Source organism: Macaca nemestrina, chromosome 6, assembly GCF_043159975.1.
Source record: "Macaca nemestrina isolate mMacNem1 chromosome 6, mMacNem.hap1, whole genome shotgun sequence".
NCBI lineage: Eukaryota > Metazoa > Chordata > Mammalia > Primates > Cercopithecidae > Macaca > Macaca nemestrina.
In genome coordinates this window covers 96920223-96945071 of record NC_092130.1, presented here as the reverse complement: position 1 = coordinate 96945071, position 24849 = coordinate 96920223, and the positions used below count along the sequence as shown (strand labels likewise).

At 45.8% G+C, this 24849-nt stretch overlaps 1 protein-coding gene and 1 long non-coding RNA gene across 7 annotated transcripts in view; one reads left to right on the top strand and one right to left on the bottom strand.

Moving 5' to 3' along the window:
• LOC105475080 (thrombospondin 4) overlaps positions 1–23838 on the top strand; it is an 88736-nt gene extending 64898 nt beyond the window's left edge. For 3 of the 4 annotated variants that reach the window (XM_071098759.1, XM_011730057.2, XM_011730055.3), the window contains 19 exons: positions 356–464; positions 858–940; positions 1588–1639; positions 1851–2053; positions 3833–3970; positions 6493–6561; positions 9072–9224; positions 11371–11475; positions 11709–11816; positions 12087–12246; positions 13194–13312; positions 14191–14243; positions 17456–17649; positions 18665–18843; positions 19534–19582; positions 19675–19871; positions 20517–20689; positions 22980–23119; positions 23647–23838. In XM_071098759.1, coding sequence (XP_070954860.1) covers positions 356–464; positions 858–940; positions 1588–1639; positions 1851–2053; positions 3833–3970; positions 6493–6561; positions 9072–9224; positions 11371–11475; positions 11709–11816; positions 12087–12246; positions 13194–13312; positions 14191–14243; positions 17456–17649; positions 18665–18843; positions 19534–19582; positions 19675–19871; positions 20517–20689; positions 22980–23119; positions 23647–23708 — 2346 coding nt within the window. In that variant the 3' untranslated portion in view covers positions 23709–23838. Of the gene's footprint in view, positions 1–355; positions 465–857; positions 941–1587; positions 1640–1850; positions 2054–3832; positions 3971–6492; positions 6562–9071; positions 9225–11370; positions 11476–11708; positions 11817–12086; positions 12247–13193; positions 13313–14190; positions 14244–17455; positions 17650–18664; positions 18844–19533; positions 19583–19674; positions 19872–20516; positions 20690–22413; positions 22537–22979; positions 23120–23646 lie in introns of those variants that run through there. The other variant, XM_011730056.2, reaches the window with a different exon arrangement.
• On the bottom strand, positions 2047–23066 carry LOC105475079 (uncharacterized). 3 transcript variants are annotated; one of them, XR_011624897.1, is made up of 7 exons: positions 22935–23066; positions 22348–22520; positions 20715–20836; positions 13424–13581; positions 7562–10303; positions 2755–2883; positions 2047–2454 (listed from the first exon to the last, which is right to left on the bottom strand). It is a non-coding gene; the product is annotated as an uncharacterized lncRNA (long non-coding RNA). The 3 variants fall into 3 exon arrangements; XR_011624898.1 differs by lacking the exons at positions 2047–2454; positions 2755–2883 and having other exon boundaries at positions 6315–7714; positions 9646–10303; XR_983127.3 differs by lacking the exons at positions 2047–2454; positions 2755–2883 and having other exon boundaries at positions 6315–7710; positions 9646–10303.
• Positions 23839–24849: the final 1011 nt, after the last annotated feature.

Here is a 24849-nt window from a genome sequence, read left to right as displayed (position 1 = left end):
ATTAACACCTTATTTATTGCAATCTAAATTCCATAAACAAATTACAGACAATTCTTAAGAGCTTCCCGTCACAAAATAACTCCTTTACCATGTAGGAAAAGAGCCTTTCCTTTTCTCAGCCCTCTTGGTGGCAATGCCAGCATTTTCCTAGGCTGCTGGCTACTTACATATTCACTTCAATCAAAAAGATAGGGCTGGCAGGCTTTAGGAAAAAATGTGATCCTACAAAATTATGTAAGATGTCAGAGGGTCCAGCGATACAGGACTACTTGATTATGAAAATTGCGTGAGTAGGCAAGCACATTGGCTTTTCAACAGTGTCAGCAATCTGTGGTATGAATGTGATTTCTTCCAGGACTTCTTGGAAGAGCTGAAGCTGGTGGTGAGAGGCTCACTGTTCCAGGTGGCCAGCCTGCAAGACTGCTTCCTGCAGCAGAGCGAGCCGCTGGCTGCCACAGGCACAGGTGTGGGCTCTTGGGCAGTTTGCATACCTTCATCAACACAAACTCCAAAGACCCTGAATAGGCAGGGTCCCATCACCAAAAAGTGGGACTGTCAACAGAGCAGCCCAACAAAACGTATCTATGAAAATCAGGCTCTTGAACAAAATCCAGGGCAAGGAGTATTTTCATTAAACTTTTATTTTTATGATTCACATGAATTTAGACTCAAATAGTCAGTGGCATCATTATCATTGTTTTTAGCTGAATTAAAGAAATTACCCCAAATTAAATTCAAATATTCTAGGTTTCTGAATCATCTTGTCATGATGATTTCCTGGGGAATCTTTTGGTTTTGAGTCACTTAGAAATGACCATCACTGGTTGAAAACTCTTTGCCTTTTGCTGTTCCTACAGGGGACTTTAACCGGCAGTTCTTGGGTCAAATGACACAATTAAACCAACTCCTGGGAGAGGTGAAGGACCTTCTGCGACAGCAGGTAACAAGTGGGGCATATCATCAGAAAAGCCCTGCTCTTCTCAGAGCAGCTCCCCACAAGCTAGTGGAGCTGCAGGCCTGCACAGGCATGGAGGCGGCCTCTGAGTCAGACCTCCAGAGGCCCACGCAGCCCCCCACAGCAGGGATCCACTGGAAGTTCTCTGGAAATGGGGGCCAAGTTCATGATGAACACACCATGGCTCTAAGCAGAGCGGGAGCCACCAAGGGCTGCTAATGCTACTGTAAGAAGTGTTACAGAGGGCCAGGTGTGGTGCCTCACGCCTGTAATCCCAGCACTTTGGGAGGCTGAGGTGGGCGGATCACAAGGTCAGGAGTTCGAGACCAGCCTGGCCAACATGGTGAAACCCCGTCTCTACTAAAAACACAAAAATTAGCCAGGCGTGGTGGTGCATGCCTGTAATCCCAGCTACTCAGGAGGCTGAGCCAGGAGAATCGCTGGAACCTGGGAGGCAGAGGTTGAAGTGAGCTGAGATTGTGCCACTGCACTCCAGCCTGGACAACAGACTGAGACTGTCTCAAAAAAAAAAAAAAAAAAAGTGTTACATAGATAGCTCCACATGGATTCTTTCATTCCTGGATGATTTCAGGCATTCCTTTTCAATCCTTTTCCTCTTCTCATTTTTAAAGGTTAAGGAAACATCATTTTTGCGAAACACCATAGCTGAATGCCAGGCTTGCGGTAAGTGCTTTCCTAGTAATGGGCTCGCCTGAGTCGGATGATGCAGGCTGATGAAGGGCTTGCAGTGAGTCTGTGTTAACCGCAGTTTCTGAAGGTCTACCACATAGTTGGAGGGGAGGGAGGAAAAGTTCAATGGGAAACTAAATTTTGTTTTGTCTTCCGTATATGTTCCTGGCGGTGAATAAGCCTGTGGATGATTGTTTTCCTCTAGGTCCTCTCAAGTTTCAGTCTCCAACCCCAAGCACCGTGGTACCCCCAGCACCCCCTGCACCGCCAACACGCCCACCTCGCCGGTGTGACTCCAACCCATGTTTCCGAGGTGTCCAATGTACCGACAGCAGAGATGGCTTCCAGTGTGGGCCCTGCCCCGAGGGCTACACAGGAAACGGGATCACCTGTATTGATGTGGATGAGGTAAAAGTTCACTTAGACCGGGAGGGAATCCCTAAGTATCCTCCTCACCCTGCAGCTTTTGGAAAAAGAAGCCAGGCTGATGATTAAGGGCTGACTTGGGCTGTCCTCCGGGCTCCATCAAAACCACTTGCTTGGAGACCCTGAGACACAGGGATGGCGGAAGGAGACATGACCCAAGGTTATGGCTGCATTTGTCATTTTTCGTCTGCGTTTCCAACTCTTCTACTGGTCCATTGGCTACAGTGCCGACGTTTCTGCTTTACACGCTGACATTTGCATTGGTTATTTCTCTTAAGCAGTCTGTGCTACAATTTTGTTTTTCCCCCACTTTTGCAAATGTAGAAGGGGAGGATTTTTGTAAGGGTATATTTCAGGAGTCACCATGGATTTCTTCAGGCTTCCTAAAACAAAGGAGCAGAGGGGAATGTCACACCAACAAGGGGGAGGCCCTGTAACCTATTAGTAACTAAACGTGCCCAGGGAGGGCCCCGGAGGAGGCACATCCAGCTGTTTGACCGGCTGGCAGAGCCCCAGAAGAGACTGTTTCAACACCATGGTTAGGCAGGCCAGGCCCAGTGGCTCAAGCCTGCAATCTCAACACTTTGGGAGGCTGAGGTGGGAGGATCACCTGAACTCAGGAGTTTAAGACCAGCCTGGGCAACAAGACAAAACCCTACCTCTACAAAAAATATGATCATTACCAGGGCATGGTGGCATGTGCCTGTGGTCCCAGCTACTCTGGAAGATGAAATAGGAGGATTGCCTGAGGCAGGAGGTTGACGCTGCAGTGAGCCATGATGGCACCACTGCACTTCAGCCTGGGCACGACCCTGTCTCAAAACAAACAAACAAAAAACATGGTTAGGCAATCATCAGTCTAGTCGCAAAGTAATGTTCATAGCAGGTAGCAAGGCTGCCACCAAAATGTGCCTTCAATGTGCCCTTCTCTTCCCACCCAGCCAGAGGAAGGCTGAAAGGACAAGCGCAGGAGAGAGACACAGGTAGGGAACTTAGGCACACTGGCTCCCTGGGGCTCCTGCAGGCCCTTGGTAACCTTAGTAACACTCAGCTGATTACCTTCCCTAGTAGTAAGCAATTAAGATGGTCTCTAGTAATCCCTCAATTGGAGAAACATCTGCACACATTTCACTGAACTGCATCTGGTTTTTATCTGTGAGCTGGAATTTTCCTCTTTCTGAAAGGGCAGGAAGTGGTCATGTTTTTTACATTAGTTGAAGTGGATTAAAAAAAAAAAAAAACCAATCTCCAAGCTTCCTAGAGCCTTGGAATAGCATGGACTTGACAGGACATGGAGGCAGGCACAGGCCCTGAGGGATTATGTGGTACTGAAGAGGCACCGGCCCTGGCTTTGCCTTCTTAAGGTCTTTCTGACTGAGTAGTTGGTTTGCTGATGCTTTTGGAGTCATCTTAACAGCCAGCTAAGTGGTCCAGGGACATAGTCCTTTCACAGAGATTTGCAAATTCCGTGTCAGAATATCAGGGAGCTTATTACATTGAGAGGTAGGCTGGTTAATATCAAGGACCCTTTCAACATAGATGTGCCATTATTCTACAATACAGCAGAGCCCACTAAAAAGCAACGTTAGATTGTGTAGTCAGGGATTCAGTGGGTAACTGGATTTGGAAGCCTTTATTTCCTTTTATTATTTTTTCTACCAAAAGATAGTTAAATGACTAAACAAGTATGTGCAAACAGATGAAGAAAAGTTGGAGTGTTTTCTCGGTGTGGCTAAAGACTTTGGACTTTTTTGTCTTCAGTGCAAATACCATCCCTGCTACCCAGGCGTGCGCTGCGTGAATTTGTCTCCTGGCTTCAGATGTGACGCCTGCCCAGTGGGCTTCACAGGGCCCATGGTGCAGGGTGTTGGGATCAGTTTTGCCAAGTCAAACAAGCAGGTAGGCTGAAGTCATGGTTTCTATTCATTTCTCATCTTAACAGAACAACTGTGGTTGGTTCCCACCTCTTCGGTGTAACCCTTGACCTCCTTGAGCAGCCAAGGCCATGTGGAATGTCATGGTGCAAAATGAGCAAATCAGGAAGTTTTTCAACCATTTCTAAGTATTTACATTTATAAAACCTAGAAGGGAGGAAGCTTTTAAGATGGGATAATAGAGTATTACTGGAAAAACAGTAAAAGGGGTAATATGGCTATTGTCATAATTTCAGGCTTATTTTGTTGATAGACGTTGAACATTTTGTCCTGCAGAATAAGTTGAGAACCAGGGAAACAAAAGCTTTGAAAAATTAGGTCATTTTTATAGAGTCATTGTTGCCAATCCGAAGCTGTTTCAGAGATGAGGGGATTTTAAGAGTAGAAATAATCCCCCAAGGCAACCTCCCCTTTTTCTTATGTAAGCTATAAATTGCCATAAAGCACTTGAGTACTTCTTGACAGTCTCCATTTATTTCCAAATGTTCTACTATATCCTGGTCATTATTTAACTGACTGACTGTGAAATTCTTTTTGATGTTTTTAGCCCTTAAAAATGGTTGGTCTATAAATATATTTTACTACTTTAGAGAAATTATTAGCTTTGAAGAAGGGCAGGGGCTTATTATTTCCTAGCTGCCTATCAAACGGTTCTAGAGGGCATGATTTTTTAGACTAGAAAAGGTAGGCAAGCTAGACATATAGGAATGACAAGAGGCTGTTAGAGTCCTCTAAAGACAGAATCTCTAAGAACAAACCAAGGAAATAGACAAAACAAAATATAAGGTATTTGGTGTAAGGTAGTAAGGAACGCTTCTCAATAGACTTCCAGTAACATGGCAGACAGAACTGAAGTGGAAGGGAGCCACCTTGCAAAAATTTAACAGCAAATGTTACTGCATTCCAAAGTGAAAAGAAATAAAAGGAAATGACGCAGTGTCCAGAAACAAAGAGAAAACTCAAAGCCGGAACTGTGACTAAGAACTGATGCCACAGCAGATCCTGGGAGGTGGGAGCCAGGTCCAGGTCCTAGGAACGGGGACCCGGCTTTTACCCCCTGTGTGGAGTGGATGCAGCAATGGAGTCTGGGAACTTTGGAAAGGCCTAACACCCCCGCGTAAGTCCAGGACCCTCAAAGAACCACTCTATCCATTACAAGGAGACAGGAAAACTTGACTAGCCCTAAGAAACAATAAAGAAGCTTGACTTCAGCTTTAAGACATGCTTGACAAAAATGAAAATTACCCACAACAAATGTGGCACACATACAGTGTGGAACACATACAGTTATGAGTTCCAAATCTGTGTTATACATAAAATGCAGAAACACAAGCCAAAAAATTAAAATCATAACCAGCCATGAAAAGGTAAAATCCCCAGGGCCCTGTCTCAAGTCAAAGACACACCACTCTGTAAAGACACGCCAAAATTCAGGGCCAGTGGAATGCCCACAGGCAAAATCTGGGCTACTGAAGATATGCTCATAAACAAAAATGGCAGTTTATATAAAGAAACTACCATGAGGAAACATGATAAATATAAAGTAAATATAAAAAGGTAAAGAAATAAATACCATACTTAAAGAACAGGGCAATGTCCCATCTGAACAACATGGCAAAATCCCATCTCTACAAAAAATACACGCAAAAAAATTAGCTGGGTGTGGTGGTGCGTGCCTGTGGTCCCAGCTACCTTGGGAAGTTGAGGTGGGAGGATCACCTGAGTCTGGGAAGTCGAGGCTGCAGTGAGCTGTGATTGTGCCACTGCACTCCAGCCTGCGCAACGGAGCAAGACCCTGTCTCAACAACAACAAAAGTGTAGGGCGATGTGAGAAAAACATACAAGTTTGAAAAACAGCAGACAAGTTTGAAAAACAGCCAAATAAAACTTTTATCAGTGAAAATCATTGACCTTAACTCAATAGATGGGCAAAACAGATTAGACACAGCTTCGCAGGGATTTCATAGGCTAGGAGGTGAATTTAAAGAAATCATCTAGAACACAGCACAGAGAAATAAAGATATGAAGCATATAACAAGAGGTTAGGAGTCAAAAGAAGATATTAACGAGAAAGTCCAATATTCATCCAACTGTAGTTCCAAAGAAAGACTAGAAAGCAGTTGGGGGAAACTGAGAATGTTCCAGAATTGAAAAAAGCTAAGAATCCTCAGATAGGAAAACTACACTGAGTCCCAAGCAAGATAAAAAAAACTTTCCTAACCTAACAAGGTGGTGGAACAGATGAATTACACAAGTTGTCTTTTCTGAATAACTTTCAATGCCATGAAAGCAATTCTCATTTGCAATTAGATTAAGTACAAACTGGTACAAATGCAGGGAGATGGCACAAATAACCCTCAGATGACCATTCTACCTGAAATTCTGCATCTTCACTTCACACACAGATAGCAAAACAAAGGAGATTTATTTGCATTTCTATTTAAGCAGCATGTCTCGCTAAAGTTTCTTTGAACTTTTCTGCACTAGGTCTGCACTGACATTGATGAGTGTCGAAATGGAGCATGCGTTTCCAACTCGATCTGCATTAATACTTTGGTGAGTATTTCTCACAGCTGTTGTTATCAAAGCAGAACTGGCTATTAAAACAAGTGTATGTGTATAGACCATAGCTTCCAAACACACCTAGAACATGCGGGCATAATACATTTGATTGGCAGAATAAGGGCAAAAGTTTGTGCTAATGAAGTGTTTAATATGAGTAACTGTATATAAGTAATTTTTATGTAAGAATACTTTTATAAGTGCCAAGTTTGTCCTTTATTTTCTACCAAAGTTGCAATATTAGGCCATTAGATAACTATTTATTGAATAAATTATTACTCCTGTATTTTAAAATTGTGAAGAGCTTGGTAGTTTATGTTAATAGTTCAGTGTTTTACTGGTGACTACACAATCCCCAAATGTCATTCTTTATTTTCATAAAACTTTTCAATCTCGAGGTCAGGAGTTCGAGACTAACCTGGCTAACACAGTGAAACCCTCTCTCTACTAAAAATACAAAAAAAAAATTAGCCAGGCCTGGTGGCAGGCGCCTGTAGTCCCAGCTACTCGGGAGGCTGAGGCGGGAGAATGGCGTGAACCTGGGAGGTGGAGCTTGCAGTGAGCCGAGATCATGCCACTGCACTCCAGCCTGGGCGACAGAGTCTCAAAAACAAAAAAAAACAGACTCAGTCTCAAAAAAAAAAAAAAAAAAAAAAAAAACTTTTCAAAACTTTTCATTGTATTAAATTGAAGTGCTTAGCACCTAGGGATGGCTATAACTTAAGTATTCAGATATGGGTTTTATTTCTGAAAGTTCCTGTCAAACTATGTCCAAGATAAAAGATGTACCAGAATAGACTATCAAGAAAAGAACTACTGATGACGTGTATGACTATTTGAAAGTTTTCCAACCTCTAGGTTCCTTGTTTCCTTGTAAGTAAAAGTACTTTACATTTATCGAGTCACTTATTTTAATCCTCACAACAACCTCATAAACGGGTATTATTATTATCCACATTTTACAATTGAAGAAACTGAGGCACAGAAATATTACATCATTAAGTCCAGGCATGGTGGAGCATTCCTATAGTCCCAACTCCTCAGGAGGCTGAAGCTGAAGGATCATTTTGGTCCAAGAGTAGTTTGAGGTTACAGTGAGCTGTGATCGGCACTGCACTCCAGTCTGGGTGAGAGAGGGAGACCCTGTCTCCAAAAAGAAAAAGAAGAAATGTTACGTATTTATACTAAGGTCACACATCTTAGAAGACTTCCAGGTTGGCTACAGAGCCTGAGTGCTTCTCCACAATGCTATATTGCTTAGGAATAGATGGGGATTTATTGCTTCTCAGCTTTTACCAGGACAAAGTAGTCTGCAAATAGATTTGTAAGATCTTGGTGTAAAGGTAATGACTGAGCCACCTAGAGAGAAGGAAAGTAGACAGTAAATAGAACTCCAGGAAACCCCAAAAATGAAGGACTAGGCCAAGGAAAAAGAGCAGAAGCCAGAAAAAGGAGCGAGTGGGCAGCATCGCCAGGGAGGCTGAGATTGAGACAGGTCGTTGGAAAGCGTGCTTTGGATGTGGCAATTAAGAGGTTGTGAGTGACTTAAATCATTAAACTGCATACTTCAAATGGATGTCTTTTACGATCTATAAATTCTATGCCAATAAAACTGCATAAGATGAAAAATACAGCATGGTGACTTAGTTAATAATACCATGTTATAGATATGAAATCTGCTAAGAGAGCAGATCTTAAGTGTTTTCACTGAAAAAGAAAAAAGGGGAAGGCAACTATGTGAGTTGGTGGATGTGTTACTTAACTGACTAGTAATCATTTCACAATGTATATGTATATCACATCATCACACTGCACACTTTCAATATATTCAGTTTTGTCAATTTTACCTCAATAACAATGAAAATTTTAATTTTGATTTTTATATATTATATAATATGTATTACATATATTGTGTACAGTATGATTATATATATTATATCTATAAAAGCTAAAAAACCTGGCCCCTGAAGTGTCACTGCAGTGGAGCTGACAGCTCATTTGTCAGTTTCTCAGTCTGCCTCATCAGAAATTCTCAATGCAGGCCACCAGCATTTCTCTGTGCACCCATTCCTTTGTCATTCCATTGTAAAAGAGCCAAAGGAACAGCAAGAAGAAAAATTAACTTGCTTCTTAAGCAGATCATCTCCCTGTCCCCAGAGTAAGCTTCTCACACCACCTCCCAGGACTTCATTGGAACTTTTGGCCTCTCCCCTTATGCCCTCCACGGTGGCACAGGCAACTCAGTGTCTGGTTCACTGTGCAGCCTACTTCCCTCACTTCTATTCCTTGTTTGTCTGAGTGGCCGGACACAGCCTCCAGTCTGATGGTGTTTTCACCAACATTCACACGATCTTACATGTAAGCAGAGAGGCAGGCAGGGGTCTGATGCCTGAATCCTGCCAGCAATGAGTACCTGTGAAAATAGACACAATAACCATACCTTTGCTCAAACTGTACCTTTGCTCACAGCTTTCAGCTCATCACCTGATCTTTGTTCCCTGCAGGGATCTTACCGCTGTGGGCCTTGCAAGCCAGGGTATACTGGTGATCAGATAAGAGGATGCAAAATGGAAAGAAACTGCAGAAACCCAGAGCTGAACCCTTGCAGTGTGAATGCCCAGTGCATTGAAGAGAGGCAGGGGGATGTGACATGTGTGGTAAGTTGTTTTTTGACTTCCTCTATCATTTTTCCTCTTCATTTTTGACTTCCCCTATCATTTTTCCTCCTTCATTTTTAACATCACCTCTCTCCAGTTTCTACGTGCTTCGGGGTAAAAGTACTTCAAAATGAAAGCATTGCAATTAAAATGAGCATGCAGTGTAATAGGAACAGGGTCCACTGAGTTTGTGGGGAGCAGCCTGACATCCATCTAACCATCAGCTGCCTTTTCTCTCCCTCTTGGCTGTGGGGCAACACTGTCTACTTGGGCACCTGAATGCCAGAGCCTCCAGTGAAGCCCCAGCTCCCAAGCACCTTCTGTGGAAAGGCCCAGAAGCCAGCAGCAGGGAGGTGAAGGAACATTCTTCTCCCCTTTCCTTCTTCTGCCCCGTCTACTTGCCTGTATAATGACAACATACCTGCTGTCATCTCTAATTGTCCTCATCCTTACGACTTCCACAGTGTCTGCCTGGACGCTCCTGTTGGGGATGGGCCGCCGTGGAGATGTGGGGGCTGTCATAGGCCCTCGGGGAGAAACCTCCCGTCTCCTGCAGGTGACTGGCAGGGGCCAGACGGTGCCATGCTCTATGTCTACCTCCACTCCAATCAGGGACAGCTCCGTGAATGGTCACGCCTCCTGTGCATTATCCAGCCCTGGAGCTGGTCTGGGGAGGGGAGACTGGGAAGAGAGTAGAGCAGTCACAGCAGGGCCTGACATGGGTCTCATGCTGAGCTTGTAGTGGGCCCTACGTGAAGAAGAGGGTGCGCTCCGGCCATCCATTCCCAAATCCAAGGATCCAGAGTCCTCAGCCTGCCATCCATTCCCAAATCCAAGGATCCAAAGTCCTGGGGACCCTAGGCACTGAAAAATCAGCAGACTTCAGCTGCCCCCCTCCTCTGCACTTCCCGGGGTACCAGGCCTTCGGCAGGTGGCTTGTCAGACTCTGGATTCACCGGTTCACAGTGATCACCCCTGAGCAGCATGATGGATTCTTAGAGCCCTTTTCCATCTTCTTTGTCTCAAAGTTATGCTTCTTTATCTTTATGCATGCACAGTTTTCCACAATGAGCCTATCACTTTTCAAATAGGAAAAATAAGAGTCAAAAATGAGTTAAATAAATAAATATAATAAAGTCAGCCCTCCTTGGCAATACAGATATTCTGTAACAAGGTCAGATGGAGGAATGTGCTGTATCAGAGAGGGAATAACCCCAGCAAGTTCCTGAATTCCTCATGGTTGGGCTTGTTTATTACCAAAAAGCAGTCATTGAGAAGCAAGTGTATATCTCTGTTGAAATCCCCATTTTCTGTGAACAAATTGACAACTCCCCTGGGATGGTGGGTGATGGGGCTTTTAATATGTTTTTGAATTTGTAATAAGGCACAACGACAGATGGTAAAGGATTAATAAACTTGGTGTGACTACTAAAATAATTGAATCTGCCAGAAAATGGCTCATTAAAAATGTATTTGTTCCTAGAGGACATTTTTTCCTCATTAAAGTGAGTCAAGGACCAACCTCATGGATCAACCTTCCAGGCCTTCCAAAGGCCCTGCTGGGGCGAGTGAGCAGGAACCAGGAGCCCGGTAGGGTCTCTCTGGAGTCCTGCCTCCTGAATCCTGGTTGTAGAGGGAGAGCACAGATGATTGAGAATAGGCAGGCTGCGGCTGAGGAAGTCACTGGTCTGGAAGCTCCTTATTTTGGGTGGTGAGGCCAGGAAATTTAACCTGTGCTCACATAAGTCTGATTTCCATTGGCCCAGACTCTGCTCCTCAGACTCTCTCCCTCCTCCCTCCTTTATCTCCCACCCCAGGTCAGCTTTCCGTCCCTCTGCATTTCCAGTTCCCTGTGACCTTCTGGGTCCCCTCCTCCCGTCTCCCTTCTGCTGCTCTGCTTGTTCTGGAAGCGGAAGTGGGAGTGGGAGGGAGAGTTTTCTCTCTACGTCTCCCTTTACATCTTTTGAATAGGGAACCATCACACTACTCAAGTGCAATTAAATAGTTTCTAAGCCCCACCCAACAAGGCTGAGTGACTCTGGGCCCTCCCCCTGGGAATGAGCAAAGGAGCAGAGAGGCCCTTGTCAGCCCCCAGCTCCCTGCCAGGCTCAGCTTCCCAGGCCTCTGATGGGCTTTCCCTTTACAGTGTGGAGTCGGTTGGGCTGGCGATGGCTATGTCTGTGGAAAGGATGTGGACATCGACAGTTACCCTGATGAAGAACTGCCATGCTCTGCCAGGAACTGTAAGAAGGTAAGGGGTGTTGGGGTGACAGTAGGCACACATGCACTGTGGCTTTCCAAAGTCACATCTTCTATGGGGAGAGGTTCTATGGATCTAATTTAAAATTGCACTTGTAAAGTAGCTGCATCTCAGATGAAGTGAAACAGTCACCAACAATAAAGCCACAGTGTGTTGAGGTCAGAAACAGTTACTAGCTTAACACAAATGTAGGATGTCATTCAGAACTGCGTTTTCCCCCTAAGGACAACTGCAAGTATGTGCCAAATTCTGGCCAAGAAGATGCAGACAGAGATGGCATTGGCGACGCTTGTGACGAGGATGCTGATGGAGACGGGATCCTGAATGAGCAGGTACCTGCTTTGCTGGGAGGGCCTGTGAATTGCCATGTACCAGGGATGATGGGAGAAAGCCTGTGAAGTCAACTGTGTATATGAATCATCCCAAATGTTAGTTTCCATGCCTGCATTCCACAGCACTGCAGCTTTTTACTCCTTAAGATTCACAAATGTTTGAAATATAAAACTGACAAACTTGGGCCACCAGAGTTCTGACGCTTCTTAACAATGGGGGAAGTGGATTTAGTAAAAGTCTGAGTGATGTTCTCTCCTTTCATCTTTTAGGATAACTGTGTCCTGATTCACAATGTGGACCAAAGGAACAGCGATAAAGATATCTTTGGAGATGCCTGTGATAACTGCCTGAGTGTCTTAAATAATGACCAGAAAGACACAGATGGGGATGGAAGAGGAGATGCCTGTGATGATGACATGGATGGAGATGGTAGATTTATCTTGCTTTTGTCTTTTATCTGGGATTCAATTGACCTTGTTCCATTGTTCTCTCTCCAGAGTAGGAATAGAATGACTGATTCAGGGCCTTCCAGCTGTGGGTGGCTCACTGTGGCCTGCATCTGGAGGGCCCAAGGTGGACTTGTGTCTGTGGAAGGAGACTCCACAGCCCACTCCACTACTTAATGGCTCCGGATGTTTCCAGGACTTTGTATCATTGCCAGAAACTTTGTAGGACCCCTTCAAGCAGTGTCTTATCAGGGTGTGTCTTCGTGGGCATCTCCCTTCCCATTTCTACCTCTCCTCACTCGCTACTAGACTTTCTACACGTGAGAGACCCAGAAGTGAAGAACTGAATGAGAAGGCATTGAGCACCCCCCCTAAAACATGACCTCACCTTCTGCAAGCCTAACTGATGACCCATTTCCAGTGGTGTGCTGGTAAACAAACCACAGAAAGCCCTGGTTGGTAGCATTTGCCAGTTTCCATGAGGTAACTCCATACTGTCCTCATTGCTGATTTCAAGCTACCAATGTGACATCATCAAACACAAAACTGAAGAGAGAGAGGGACACGATGGACCAGCTCCAACACAACACTGCCTAGAGCCCTAGGGTCTCAGTCATAGCTCAGATACCCATGAGATCCTCCCTCTCCAGGGTCAGCCCATACAGCCATCATGATCCCCTCCTCTGGTTGCTATCATAGCCTTTGACATCTTGGACAAATTAGAATTCAGTCGACAAATACCTCTGAGAGCTGTTCATTTTTAAGTCTCCCAGGATCCATCCTTTGAAGCTACCTCTGGATAACTGCTGAAAAGGCTAGTCCCTGTGTGACACTGGCCCAGGCAGAAGCGACTCACCGTGTGCCTGATCTCTCCGGCACCTAGAAGTCAGTGACATCCCCCTGACTCAAGGTAGCATTTCTTTCTCACAGGAATAAAAAACATTCTGGACAACTGCCCAAGATTTCCCAATCGTGACCAACGGGACAAGGATGGTGATGGTGTGGGGGATGCCTGTGACAGTTGTCCTGATATCAGCAACCCTAACCAGGTTAGTAGGATACTGGGGAATTCAAACTCCAGGCTGAATTCCTCTATGCAAAGACTCATTTAAGACGGGTGTCTAGAAAAACAGCAGAGCCTCTTAGCTGTTGCCACTTACCTAACAAAGCAGAGGCGGAGAAAGGACACACTGTGGGCCTGAAGATGGTGGGATGAGCACCACACGAGATCTGAAGCCCTAGGGACTATCTCCCAGGCTGTCGATTGCCTGTGAGGTTAGCAACACGAGCTTCATGATGCTCAATACAAGTATTTCTCCTGCAGAAAGGAAAATGGAACATGGAAATTAACCATTGGGAGCCTTGTGTCCCTTTAGTCCCTAAACCCCTACACAGCCTATGTATGGACATTTCAGATTCAGTTCAGCCAGTGATGTGTTGCATCTCCCTTCTCACTCCTCCTTCCTGTCTGGATAATTGGGTATGATGTGTCATTTATTTTTAAAGCCCTGAGACAGGGGAGTCATGGTTGCCCTCTGTGACTCACTCACAATTTTGGCCAAATTTCAAATTGCAACAGCAAAGCAAAATCAACTTGTCTTCTCCCCGTACCTATGGCTGGCTCCCTCTGACCCATGCCAGAGTTCTATGCCTCCACCTGCCACCATGCTGCCCCAGCGCCCCTTTCCAATCAGCTCATCTGGTGTGTGGGCAGCCCATCCATGTAGCTTGATATTTTAGAAGGCTTTTTTGAAAATTCAGCATTGTGCCTACACCAATATGGTGTTGTCCTTTTGCAGTTTTGCACCACCCCAGTTCCAGAGAAATAATTCCCCAAATCCAATGATGATGGGTGAGTTCTGCCTTCTCTGGAACATTCTGTACATGCAAGCCCAGGAATAAATAACATGCGCTGTTCTTTTTGCAGTCTGATGTGGATAATGATCTGGTTGGGGACTCCTGTGACACCAATCAGGACAGGTATGGCATGTCTCCCAACTGCAGAGAGCCAGATGCAACATCCAGAGAGGGTTTTAAATTTCAGAACTTCCTGCCGCTCCATTCCTTGGGATCTCTCTGGGTTGACTGAGCTGCTGGTGGGATAATAGCCCTGCCTTTGGTCAGGATTACCATGAAAATTCTCCCTGAAAGTTCTGTATAGGGGATAACAGTGTCAGAATAGGGTACTAGGCACTCCAGCAAGTGAGATCTATTTCAGGAGAGGTAATATAGCATCATGCTTCACAGATGGGCTCTGGAATAAGACAGCTAGATATAAATCTCAGCTCCTTCTCTTACATGCCAGCTAACCTTATACTAATACTTATTACCTAGTACTTCTGTGCCTCAATTTTCTCATCTGTAAAATGAGGATGACAGTAGATCTAGCTCATAGGACCATCGCGAAGATGGAGTTGATCCATGGAAAGTGCTTATTATGGTTTCTGTTACATACATAGCACTCAGTAGATATTAGCTCTTTTATTTTTATCATCTTTCAGCTCAGGAAAACTTCACCATCGTCCCAAAATAGAAGGCTGTCAGTTTGCTGAGGGATTGCTATTATTTTCTGGAAATTTCTTTGAAATTTTTAAAATTCCGTTTCCCTTACTTAAGTGGAATTGTTCTATGGAAGTAAGTTTTGTCAACCCTCCTAGCTCAACACGATGGAGTCCTACATTAAGACTCAAGGCTGGATCAACTGATCAGATACTGGAAGAACATCACCAAAAACAGACGTGTGCCACTCAGCCCTAGAGGCACCTGCAACCCAAGGTTCTAAACCCTTTCATCTCCTTAGGGAAGTCTTACAAAGGCAGCTAGGGCAAGGGTGAGAGGGAAAGGATTCTGAAAGACAAAGCAAAAAAAGAGGTAATTTCTCTCCTGATGACCTGGATCAGAGGTTGCCCTGTAGAAACCAGTTCTTGACCCAAACCTTACTCAAGGATAGCTCCTATGAAGCCACGTCTTTTTTTTTTTTTTTGGAGATGGAGTCTTGCTCTGTCACCCAGGCTGGCGTGATCTCAGCTCACTGCAACCTCCACCTCCTGGGTTCAAGCAATTCTCGTGCCCCAGCCTCCCGAGTAACCGGGATTGCAGGTGTGTGCCACCATGCCTGGCTAATTTTTGTATTTTTAGTAGAGACACGGTTTCATCATGTGGGCCAAGCTGGTCTTGAACTCCTGGCCTTGAGTGATCCACCTGCCTCAGCCTCCCAAAGTGTGCATCTTTTTCATTATTCTGTGTGTCCTTGCTGCAAAGTACATATAGTCATCCCTCAGTATCCCAGGGTATTGGTCCCAGGACATCCCTCTGCCCCCAGGATACCAAAATCTTCAAATACTCAAGTCCTTTATATAAAATGATGTAGTATCTGCATATAACCTATACCTGTCCTCCCATATGCCTTAAAAATCCTCTCTAGATTACGTAATACCTAATACAATGTAAATGCTAGGTAAATAGTTATTATACTGCAATGGTTTCTTATTTGTCTTATTTTATGTTATTTTTTATTGTTCTTTTTCAAATCTTTTCAATCCTTAGTTGGTTGAATCTGCGGATATGGAACCGCGGATACAGAGGCCCGACTGTACTAGCTAAGTGAACTTAAACATTTTTCACAGTCTCTTGGCATCTCAGCTTCTTCACCTGCAAAGAGGAGATAAATAAATGCATCGCACAGGTTATGGCGAAAATTCAAGATAATGTAGATAAAGCTCCTGGCACAGCACTGGCCCAAGGGTGACATGCAGAAAGCAGGAGCCATGTTATTCTTGGTATCACAGTACAAGGAAAGGCATGTCAGCAACAGAGCCTGACGTCAGATGTCGCTCTCCTCTTCTGCAGGGAAGGTGGGACTGTATCCTGACAACTGCCCTAAATAATGTGCATCAAGAATGTTCCCTGGTGCAGGTCATCTTGCACTCTGACTACTATCTACATTAATTTCTAAAATATCCTATCCCACCAGCCTCTAGATATTTGCCCAAAACAAATGACTCATTCTGCTCTGCTTTAATTCCCACAAAGTTGAACCTTGGAGAAGAGGACAGGAACTGCTTGTTTTTGCATAAAAATGTTCAGGGCTCTATAGAACGGCTGCTAATGGAAATAGCTCAGTCTTGTGTTTTATAAAGCAGCCTGCTGCATGCATAGGGATTCTGCTGTTTGAGCCACATCATCTTCTGCTTGTCCAGGCTGGCTTCACTTTTGCTGGACTCTTTCTGTCCCCGTGTACCATCTGGAAAGTGTGGCCATAGAGCGTGGTCTGGTCCTTGGCTCCCCTCTCCAAGAGGGTGCAGGGGCAGCTCCTGGCCCAGGACAGGCCGCAGGTGGACCAGGGCAAAGGACTACTAATTCTTTTCCAGAGTAACCATGAGCGGTCTCAGGCTCCAGGACACCTCTTGGAGGCAGGGCAGACGCATTTTCAGGTGTCCTTTCAGCCCAGAAAGTCAGGTGGACAGAGAAGGAGAGTTCTGAGATGTCCTTTAGACCAGCACTGAGCCTGGCCTACATGCTCCCCTCGGGAAGGCATGACCCTGTTCACTTAGTCCTTCTCCCCACGGCGTTCAGGTCTGAATCCTCATGGGATCCACTAGCCACGGATTGTGAAGAGTAATATCCAGAAAACACTGCAGGGCTTCCTAAGAGTCAGTACTTTTTCATATATTGAAATTTAATATGCAAAATCCTGATTTTCATCATTTAATCTTCCTAACAACCCTCTGAGGTGGGTACTATTTTCATTTTACAGATGAGGACCCTGAGCCATAGAGAGGTCAGATGTCCTGCCTGAGGTCACATGCTGGCCAGTGCCTGAGCCAGGATTTACACTGGGCTGTCTGGTTCCACTGCCTATCACTCTGTTCCCCTCACACGTCCTCTGAGTTGAATATTATCTAGCAGTTCCCAGGGACTGACAGGAGCATCTGGTCACAAATCATAGAAATAGACCCTTATCTTCTTGAGTAGGAAATGACTCACTTGTTTCAAGAGGGCGAGGATGGGAAAAGCTGTCTCCGAGGCCCATAGGGCAGCCTTGTCTTAGGGAATGACCCCAGTGGGCTTGATTTTAAAAGCCATCCCTGGTTTAAAAAAAAAACCTCAAGCACAGACTCTCCTTCCTAAGAATGGATCTTTCCTGTTCCCGGCTGAACTGTGAGCCACATCACCTGTCCTTTCTCGCGCAGTGATGGAGATGGGCACCAGGACAGCACAGACAACTGCCCCACCGTCATTAACAGTGCCCAGCTGGACACCGATAAGGATGGAATTGGTGACGAGTGTGATGATGATGATGACAATGATGGTATCCCAGACCTGGTGCCCCCTGGACCAGACAACTGCCGGCTGGTCCCCAACCCAGCCCAGGAGGATAGCAACAGTAAGCAGGCTCAGCCCAAAGCCGCGCAGCACCCCTGCGCTCCCTTCAGCCAGGCACGTGGGGGCACGCCTCTCTCCAGGCACCAACTCAGAACATCCCCAGCTCCCATCAGCTGCTTCTCCATACCCGGCCTCTCTGCATAGCTGCAGCTTGTGTGGACAGCAGATATCTGGTAGACACCACTCTCCAACTAAGTCAGGACTGAGCTGCTTTGCATCTTCCTGAACAACCCTAGGATGCCATCACACAGGTCAGGGAAGCAGCCACACACTGTGGCTCAGTTCCCAAAGGGCTTGGAGAGCTGCTCCCCCATCTTACCTGCCACCTGCCACCTTGCACTGGGAGTCCCACAAAAGGAGCAGGATAGAGAGAATGGCACAGAAGTGGTATATGCCAGGTTCACAAACACAGATGCCTGCGGGGGCCAGGCAGATAAGAAAATGTCTGCACCAAGCCAGACATGAGACAGCAGGGAGTGTTGGGGACTGCGGTGACCTGGAGAGGGCGTGCCCGTCCACAGCAGTGCACATGCAAAAATGCCAGCATGTGAGCTGAACAACACACACGTGGGGGCCACATTCAGTCTAGGGGCCACCAGAAGTTAGTCTTAGAGATATTCTGGTAACAATAATTTCCCTGTTTTCTACACATTACAGTCCAGAAAGTGCTGTAGACGTTTGCTTATGTGAGGTCAAGCTTAAGATCCACCAGTTGGTGAACCCAACTGTAGGTAATAAGAACTTTTATGGGGACAGAGTGGAGGGCAACTGTTCAAATTGATCTTTCTAAAAGCTCTGGGAGGACTGGCCTGGTCACCCAGTACAAGGACTCCAGGATGGGGCCTGGGACCAGCTCAGACATGACCCCAGGGCTCCTCTCCCCACACTAATGGGAAATCATGGCCCTGGTTGTGGGAGCTTGAGCCCTTCTATTCCTCATGCAGCCCCTTTCCCTGCCAAGGAGTGGCAGTGGGTGTGAGCGCTATTGAGCCCCTGTCCTTTTCCACCCCACTCAGGCGACGGAGTGGGAGACATCTGTGAGTCTGACTTTGACCAGGACCAGGTCATCGATCGGATCGATGTCTGCCCAGAGAACGCAGAGGTCACCCTGACCGACTTCAGGGCTTACCAGACCGTGGTCCTGGATCCTGAAGGGGATGCCCAGATCGATCCCAACTGGGTGGTCCTGAACCAGGTGAGTGTCACATGGGCGGCAACGGCTCAGCCTTGCCTCTCAACAGAGGCCCTTCTGATAGTGGTAGGTCATGTTTAGAGGGTGCAGACAATGAGCCAGGCATTCTTCACATCGCTCTTATTCCTCAACAGCCCTATGACAGACTACTTCAATTATGCCCATTTTACAGAGGAGGAAATTGTCTGCTACAGCTTTCATGATTGTAGCATCTTAATGATGGTAGCACTGTGTTAAGTAGCTGAGATGACTGCGCTTGGGACTCAGGCAGTCTGACCCTAGAACTGACAGTTCTGATCTCTGCAGCAGACTGCCTTCTGCGTATCCCCCCCATTGTGTAACCAAGAAAGGCAAGAACAGAGAGGCTTAGTAGATTTTCCAGAGTCACAGAGCAAGTCACATTGATTAGAAGTATATGTTGTATGTTCCCCAGTTAAAGGCCTGTTCGATCAGCTTAAGTGACAGTCTCAGCAAACTTATTTCTATTCAGCTTTGAGCTTATTTTAACCTCCTTTACAAGCACATGCTTTCTTCGAGCACATAACACGATAGAGCAACTATTCTGATGATGAAATCTTTATATGGAGGTCAGACATCACTGGCCACTCACTCGCGGTGCCTGAGGTTTTCAGCTTCCTCAGGGTTACTTGACCCCTTCAAGACTGTTCTGAACTCCCTCACCTCTCTCTGCAGGGCATGGAGATTGTGCAGACCATGAACAGTGATCCTGGCCTGGCAGTGGGTACGTCCAGGGCCTCAGTTGCCACTCGCATAGAATTCTTCCAGCTACTGGTGTGGTTTGTCTGTTGTTCTAATCTTATCTGGTCCCTACAGGGTACACGGCTTTTAATGGAGTTGACTTCGAAGGGACCTTCCATGTAAATACCCAGACAGATGATGACTATGCGGGCTTTATCTTTGGCTACCAAGATAGCTCCAGCTTCTACGTGGTCATGTGGAAGCAGACGGAGCAGACATATTGGCAAGCCACCCCGTTCCGAGCGGTTGCAGAACCTGGCATTCAGCTCAAGGTATTGGTGGTTTGAAGTCATTCATCGCCCTTTCTTCTGGACCCTTCATCTTTTTCCAGATGTTGTGTTTTCCCATATGGTACTTAATCTAAAAAATTGATGCATTTATGCTAACGTTAGAGTCAGGGAAGACGACAGCTGACCCAGGGCCTTGCCTTCGTTCCTGTGTACCAGCTACATTCTAACCTCTAATGGTGGGAATCCCAGCCTACGTGAGGTCAGAGGGAGGGGAGGTTTAGAGTGCACCTTCAGGCACACCGTGTTGGAAACTGGCTAATCAGTTTCATCGATAGGTCCAACTTTGTACAAGAGGGCTCATGGGCTACTTCTGTCACCCCTGCTAGGACACAAGGCTGACTTAAGTAGCCAGACGTTTGATGGGAGCCCTCATTGGGCAAATGTAGGGAGCAGTGGATTTGCAGCAGGAACAACATGGAATGTGTGGTGGAATACTGGGCAAGGCTTAGTAGTAAAAGGTTGGGGTCACCTCCATAGATATGACATTTAAGTGTTTATGCTTTGTTTCGAATCCAAGGCAGCCGGATGATAACCATGACTGTAACCTGGATCATCACTTCAGATCCAGGAAGTGGGAAGGGTGGTGCCTGGGTCCTGTCCTAAAACCTTGCTTGTGTCATCGTCCAGGCTGTGAAGTCTAAGACAGGTCCAGGGGAGCATCTCCGGAACTCCCTGTGGCACACGGGGGACACCAGTGACCAGGTCAGGCTGCTGTGGAAGGATTCCAGGAATGTGGGCTGGAAGGACAAGGTGTCCTACCGCTGGTTCCTACAGCACAGGCCCCAGGTGGGCTACATCAGGTAGGTAGAGGCCCCATCTCCTTACCTTGCCCTAGAAGCAAAGCACCCTCTGTTCTGCATCCCAGAGCCTTCACTTCCCTGAGCAGTTCTGACCTAGGATAGTCCCCAAGGACATGCCAGGACTTTTGTGACTGCAGGGTGGGGAACCTAGAAAAGAAGTGGGGGAGAAGGCACTCAGACTCAGACAGACCACCCGGACAGGACAGAAGGGCCAAGATGGGGAGAGAAGGAACAGAGTTGAGGGGAGGACCCAGCGTTGTGGGGTTGGTGCATTTGGATGGCTGTGCCCTCCTGCCATGCTCTGAAGAGAAACCTGAGGGTAGACATGCCAATCGGTATGAGGTAAGAGGTGGGGCAGGGTCTCTTCTCCACACCCTCCCCTGTGGCACCTCTGGGCCCTGTGTAATCACTTACTAGTGCACGTTTCACCCTGACTGCACTATGCCCCTTACAGTCTGTCTTCCCTACTGGATCACAAACTGCATGAGAGCAGCACTGGTATCTTTTTTTTTTTTTTTGAGACAGAATCTCACTCTGTTGCCAGATGGGAGTGCTGTGGTGTGATCTAGGCTCACTGCAACCTCTGCCTTCCTGGTTCAAGTGATTCTCCTGCCTCAGCCTCCCAAGTAGCTGGGATTATAGGCATGTGCCACCACACCCAGCTAATTTTTGTATTTTTAATAGAGATGGGGTTTCATCATGTTGGCCATTGTGATCCGCACACCTCGGCCTCCCAAAGTGCTGGGATTACAGGCGTGGGCCACCGTGCCTGGCTGTATCTTATTTTATCTTGGTCTCCCCAGTGCCTAGCACAAAGTCTGGCATCTGCTACACATGGCACGAAGTAATCGTCATGTAAGCCAAAGTAGTCTGTCTTGTTTCTTTATAGGACTTTTTTTTTTTTTTTAGTATTCTCTCTCGGGAGTTAGGAGGCTTAGGGCTGTATCTTTGAAATGTAGATAGTGTTCTTCATTTGAACTTGCAGCTCAACACCCATCCTAGCCTATGTAGTATATTGAGGAAGCAGTACTGAGTGCATTCTCCTCCTCAGGGCAGGAAAACAGCCTCGTGGAAAAAAGAAAGTCATGAGGGCAAATCCATGTTTTGTTTCTCTTTGTGACATTATGTCAAATGTACTCTTTTTGTCTCACAGTAAGATGATCATGTTCTCAGCCCTATTAAGCTCAATGCCCCTTTTTTATAATATTTTGAAATGCCCCCTTTTCCATCCCAAAATGGAATCATAGAAATTACAACCTACCTACACATATAATCTAGAAAATCAGTCTGAGCCCTAACAATATAATAGCGAAATAAGAAAAACTTATAACAAGATAATTTAAATACTTGAGCACAGCCACACCAGAAGACAAAATGAAATAGACACTTGCACCCATACCTAGAATCACTATGCAGGTGACACTCTAACACAGACTGTTGTGTCAGTGACTTAAATGTTACACTGGTGTTGATGACAGCAATGTCAATTTCTCAAATGGTGAACATTTTAGAATGTTAATTTTCAAACAAAGTACTCAGTAGTTTTCTCAATTTACCCTGGAAAATACAGTTTACATTAAAATGTGTGCAAAATATATTTGATGTTCACAAGTGAAAGGAAGTCAGGTTCTAGGCCCTGATAGTTGCTCTTTACCTACCCTGGTGTCTGAGGAACACTCCAGAAGTGTAGGGAATGTAGGACAGGTTTTGATTGTTCTCTCTAGGGCATTGCACGCCATCCAGCATCCCTGGCTGCCATCACTCAGTGCCCCTGTGACAACCCAAAGTGTCCACACAGATTCCTCCAACTCTACTTAGGGAGAGCTGAATCCTGTGGAGAATCAAAGCTCTGAGATTCCACCAAAAGAGAGAAATCAGACCAAAGGAAAAGCAGAAGTCTTTAAGCATGGTATATAGACAAGGCGACTCACATGACAATGAAGACACAAAACTTTCTCACTCATGACATCAGGTTTGGTTTGATTTTTAACTCAAGTTTGATAGTGTGCCCAACATCATGTTAAGCCTTGTGAGAGACAGAAGTTGGGAAGAAACACCCCCCCAGACATACACACACACACAGGGACACACAAACGGTCCCTGCCCTCAGGGACTTCCAGTCTAGTAAGTAAGGGGGAACAGCTACAGCATAATCCAGGTCAGCGAGAAATGGAGCCTAAAACAGAGTAAAGACACAGGTGTGTATAAGAAGCGGGGCCCCTGGGCCTCACAGTGAGCACTTTACCCGGGTTGGATTTCATGGAGACCCCTCCGGCTGTGTTGTCCACAGGGTACGATTTTATGAAGGCTCCGAGTTGGTGGCTGACTCTGGAGTCACCATAGACACCACAATGCGTGGAGGCCGACTTGGCGTTTTCTGCTTCTCTCAAGAAAACATCATCTGGTCCAACCTCAAGTATCGCTGCAATGGTAACGTGCATTCTCATTACTATTCAATATTGTTACTAGAATTAGTCAAATACTGCCACCTTATTTTTATACCGCACTTCCCCCCAAAAGCCCAACGCTCATACCACGTAGTCATTAAAACCTGATAGTCCCTGTGTACCAGAAGTAAAAAGCAGATCGCATTTATCCTATTTTATGCATGTGGAAATTAAGACCCACAGAATTTGACTGCATGGTTTAGGGTTTGGGATTCAGTGAGAAATCCAGTCAGATTTAATTTACAGGAAGCCTTTATTTTTTCATGTAGTTAAAACATAACCATAGATGCAAAACCCACTCTGCCTGCTGATTTTCTGTAGGGCCGGGAAGGAGCACTCCCGGGCTTTAAGCCAACGGTTTGCAAAGCAGCCTGCAGGAGAAGATGGCGGCGAGGGCCTGCGGGGCCTCCTGGGCGGGCTAACAGCGCCCCCCACGGGACGCCTGCGCCGCGGGCGGGGGTCCGGGTGGAAGGAACCTCGCTAACCTCCCTGTGCGCATTCCTATTGCAGACACCATCCCTGAGGACTTCCAAGAGTTTCAAACCCAGAATTTCGACCGCTTGGATAATTGAACCAAGAGAGCAATCCGTAACTGCTTTTCCGAACACTAAAACCATATATTTTTTAACTTCCTTTAATTTTCTTTATATACACTGTGGCTTTCTTTTACCAACCCAAATAAATCAAAATGTTTTATATGAATGTGGCAATAAAGGAGATCATTTTTAAAAACCGTGTTGCTCAGACATTGCTCTCGTGTGAGGGATCCCCGTTAACTTGCAGGGTGGTGGTTTCTTCTCAGACCCGGTAGCCGGTAAGATGAGCCTGTGCGTGAATCACAAGGTCCAGGCCAGAGGTCTCATCTGGGGTCCCCCCAGTTTGTTCCATACAAAACGCCTAACCGTTCCATGCTCACCTCGGCAGCTTCCTTATTTTGGCTTAGGGGTCTCGAGAAACACATGTTCGGGGGGCACCTTCCCTAGGAAGGTGTTTTTCTGACCTAGTCCTGGGACAGATTTGCCCAATTCTTTCTGATGCTCTCCACCCATCCCACACCTTCTAGACTTCCATTCTGGCCCCTTCAACGTCATTCTTAAGCTTATTTATATATTTGGCTCCCCCTAGTGGATTGTAAGCATATTGACAATAAAGGAGCATGTCATTACAATCAATATCCCCACGGTACCTGGAATGTAGTATATAGTCAATAAATGTTTGCTGAATAAACGAAGAATGAATGAATGAATGCCTCTTAAGTGAAAGGACAGTAGAGTGTATATGATCATAAAAGCCCTCCTCAACTCAAAAAGTCACAACATATCCTCTATTTATGGTACCAGTAGCTGGAGGTACAGGGCAGAAACTTGCCTAATTTGTACACTAGCCTTTCTTGTATCTCAGTTGTAAGTCAAAGATACAAGCAAATTTGTATACATTCTCTAGAAATTTAGTTTCAAAGAATTTGCTGTGTGGTTATAAATTTTCTTATCCCAGAATTCGTAGAGATATATTAAATCATTTATGAAGAAAAAACACCACAGCTTTACCATGGCTAAGAGTGAGAAAATACAACGGTGCATGCATGAGATCTGGAGGATTTCTGGACATCCTCCTCTCGTGTACAGACTGGAGATGTGTGTTGCCTTGTAATCCAGGACATCTGATCTCCTACATCAAAAACTCCAATGGGGCCGCGTGTGGTGGTGCTTGCCT